The 3,215-nt window shown below is 40.1% G+C and overlaps 1 protein-coding gene across 1 annotated transcript; it reads left to right on the forward strand.

Moving 5' to 3' along the window:
* Positions 1-229: 229 nt before the first annotated feature.
* LOC104952130 (glutathione S-transferase theta-1-like) lies at positions 230-2,794 on the forward strand. The gene is made up of 2 exons (XM_010778885.1): positions 230-436; positions 2,437-2,794. Exons 1-2 carry the CDS (start codon positions 263-265, stop codon positions 2,632-2,634), a joined length of 372 nt encoding a protein of 123 aa, XP_010777187.1. The 5' UTR covers positions 230-262; the 3' UTR covers positions 2,635-2,794.
* Positions 2,795-3,215: the final 421 nt, after the last annotated feature.

Genomic DNA, 3,215 nt, shown 5'->3' on the forward strand with positions numbered 1-3,215 from the left:
AATCTGGAGTTGTCGTTATTTATAGGTATGATGGTTTACTTTCCGACCCCCTTGAGATCAAAATTGGCTGTTTGTGGCCCCTAAAATTGGTCTGACACCCGTGCTATATACTCAGAGTTTCATGGTCGAGAAACATTCACATGATCTGCTCAGTCATTTCATCTGCTTCGTCTTCTCCTGAAAAGTACAAAAAAAGACTGTGATGAACTCGTTGACCGAGTTGAGTAATGTCTTACTTCATCTGTACTTCCTGTTGTAGCTTATGATTCCCGAGGTTCTGCACGTGGAGGTCCCGAAGGAGAAGATGGAGGCAGCCGTGGAGGAGCTGAGCGGCTCGCTGAAGCTGCTGGAGGAGAAGTTCCTGCAGGACAGACCCTTCATCGCGGGGGGTCACATCTCACTCGCCGACCTGGTCGCCATTGTGGAGGTCATGCAGGTGAGGAAGGGTTTTTTATGGGAGTAAAAAAGGTCCGTATCCATAAAGACAGAACCATCCAAGAGTTTTTTACCTCTCCCGTTTACATTACTGCTAACCTGTTTCTCAAGAATAGCACAATGTTTTTATGTTTTTTTTTTTTACTTTCAATTTTTTTTTCTAGATTTGAGAAAGCAGTGCAAGAGTTTTAAGGTTACCTAGGGAATTTTCAGGTCCAATATCAACTCTCAATACATGTCAAATATTTTAAGCCTCGAGTCTAGGCGATGCTGCAATGACATAAGGATCATTTTTGTCATATTTCCAAAAGGTGTGTGCAACTGAATGCAGCTATTGTTCCGTTCTGCTTCAGAAAAAAAACAAAAAGTCAGAAAACTATTTATTTGTGTGGAGTTTGAAAGAGCAGCTCATGAGTGTGAGTGCCTGAGGAGGGAAGCTGCGTGTGTGCATGATCGTCCTTGTTGTTCCCCTGAGGCTTACACTGTCACTGTGAGAGAGAAGCCTGTGAACGGCCTTTACGAGCTGTGGTGGATAGTAATCAAGTACATTTTCTCAAGTTCAGTACTTACGTACAATTTTGATGTACTTGTAGTTAACCTTAGTATCTCAGTGTATGCTACTTTTATACAGTACTTCTATATTGTACTTTTTTACTCCACATCATTATTTGACAATTTTTACTTACTATTTACTTTTTAGATTTAGGTTATAAGCCGACACATTCATTGTTAAAATAGCTATTATATAATTATAAGTTAAGATATCCAGCAGCAGTATATCAAATAATTACCAGCACACTAACATCAATAATCATAATCCGTAAATGTTCTGAAATGGGCCATTACGCATAAGGAGTACTTTTAATTTGTGTACTTGAAGTGTATTTTATTATTGATACCTTTGTGTTTTTACTTAATTAAGATTTTTTCAATGCAGGACCTTTACTTGTTCCACCTCTGTGTAAAAACTCACAGGAAGTGAGCCGGGCATTGAAGCACATTTTCATACTAGTGAAACGTTGGTGCTACAACTTCCACACCAGTCTCTAATGTCATTAAGCCCACAAAAAATACTTTATCCCACTGACTGGCAAGTTTATTTTTGTGAAATCGGACACTTGAATAGCCCTTCTTTAAATCATTAGGACCTACTGTAACAGTTGTAAAATGCTGTAAAAGCAGAATCTAGAGTTATTTTTCCTCTCTATTCATTGACTTGAGCCCAGACCGGACCTGACAAAGCGACTGGAGGCGAGGCTAAAGGAAAACCTGAGGGTATATGCTCTGAGGGTCCGCAGCCATTTTGGACTTCATGCCCCACTGAGCAACTTTCATTGGAATGACGGAGCCTTGCCTCCAACTCTGTATCCAGTTCTCTTCTCTTAATATGCTCCTGATAGCTAACATGTATTATTATACATTTGTACACATGCTGATAACAGATAGCTTTTGTGAAGTTACGTGATTCAGGCAAAACGTCCTCAAACAAAAAAACTCAGCTGATGTTGAAGACCTGGAATTAAAGGAGTTCTTGTATTGCGGGGTTATGCTAATTATCTCAAGTATCATGCTATACTATAAGTGGGAAATATGTCTTATTTCCCCCTAACACAACCCTGTTGAATTATGACTATCCACAACTACAAGAAACTAAGGTTAGATTTAGGACTTTTTGGTTCCTTTTTTTTTTACTTTTACAACATATTCTTGATTTTCAACATCTTCTAAGATGAGGACTGGTAATGGTAATTAATGTGTATTGGTGACTCGAGTGTACATTTACAAACCATTAGCCTCAAATAAAGAAACCAATGGCTGCCTGAAGGGTCGAAAACAGTTGAAATACAGTATCTAAAACACTACATCACATTTAATCATTGTTAGGCAATTCAGACAATAATATCTGCTCTGTAGTAAACGGGCAGGCATTAATGGTTGAAACAGGTTTATAGGTGTTCCACACTAACAGGCCTCATCTGTGCTCCTCTCCCTCTCCCTCAGCCTGTGGCCGCCGGCCTGGATGTGTTTGGAGGTAGACCCAAGCTGAACGCCTGGCGGGACAGAGTGCAGGCTGCCATTGGAAAGGAGCTGTTTGATGAAGTCCACCAGAACATCCTGGGATCCCAAGAGACAGTGAAAGTGATGGACGGCAGCAAGTTGGAGTTCTCCAAGGCCAAGATCCTCAAATTTTTCATGTGAAGAGGACAACACTGCTTCAGTTACTGATAGTCTCCATACACACTAGATACACAGTAAAAATTCACAATGCATGCATAAAGAATCTTGTGTTAAGCCTGTTGAGGCAAATCTGTCATTTGTGCTTTCTGGCTGTATAAATAAAGCTGGATTTGAATTATAAGACTGATTCCTATTATTTTAAAGTAAAAGAATGTCAGTGTTTGTCGGTATGGAAGCATGTGATGGGCCATGAAGGCAGTCACAAAGTTCTGGTGATTATCTGTTCACACTGTGACAATGTGTTTCACTGTGTGCAGTGATGTGGATAATGCAGCATAAAGGTTTCAGGGCACTCTTTAAGTAAAGTTCAGAAAGTAGCACTCATTGTATTTGAAGTCAGCTGCATAGGCGGGGTCAGAGGTTCATTTAATGTCAGAGGTTCATTTAATGTCATCCTGTTCACAATTGTATCTCAGTTTGTACTTATAAAGCCATTGTAGAATCTGCAATGTGCTTCAAATCCACAGACTGTTTCTTACGATGGAAGTGCCTGTATTGGGGATGTTTTGCCGTCACTATTGTAAAGCACGAGGAAGTGGAGG

The sequence above is a fragment of the Notothenia coriiceps genome, unplaced genomic scaffold (genome assembly GCF_000735185.1).
Source record: "Notothenia coriiceps isolate Sejong01 unplaced genomic scaffold, NC01 NC01_scaffold00019607, whole genome shotgun sequence".
Taxonomy (NCBI): Eukaryota; Metazoa; Chordata; class Actinopteri; order Perciformes; family Nototheniidae; genus Notothenia; species Notothenia coriiceps.

Bases quoted from the DNA above. Each gene is read 5' to 3' on its own strand.
- LOC104952130 (XM_010778885.1), top strand. From the start codon at position 263: ATGATTCCCGAGGTTCTGCACGTGGAGGTCCCGAAGGAGAAGATGGAG. The intron at 437-2,436 runs GTGAGGAAGGGT...CCTCTCCCTCAG, and splicing joins CCATTGTGGAGGTCATGCAG to CCTGTGGCCGCCGGCCTGGA.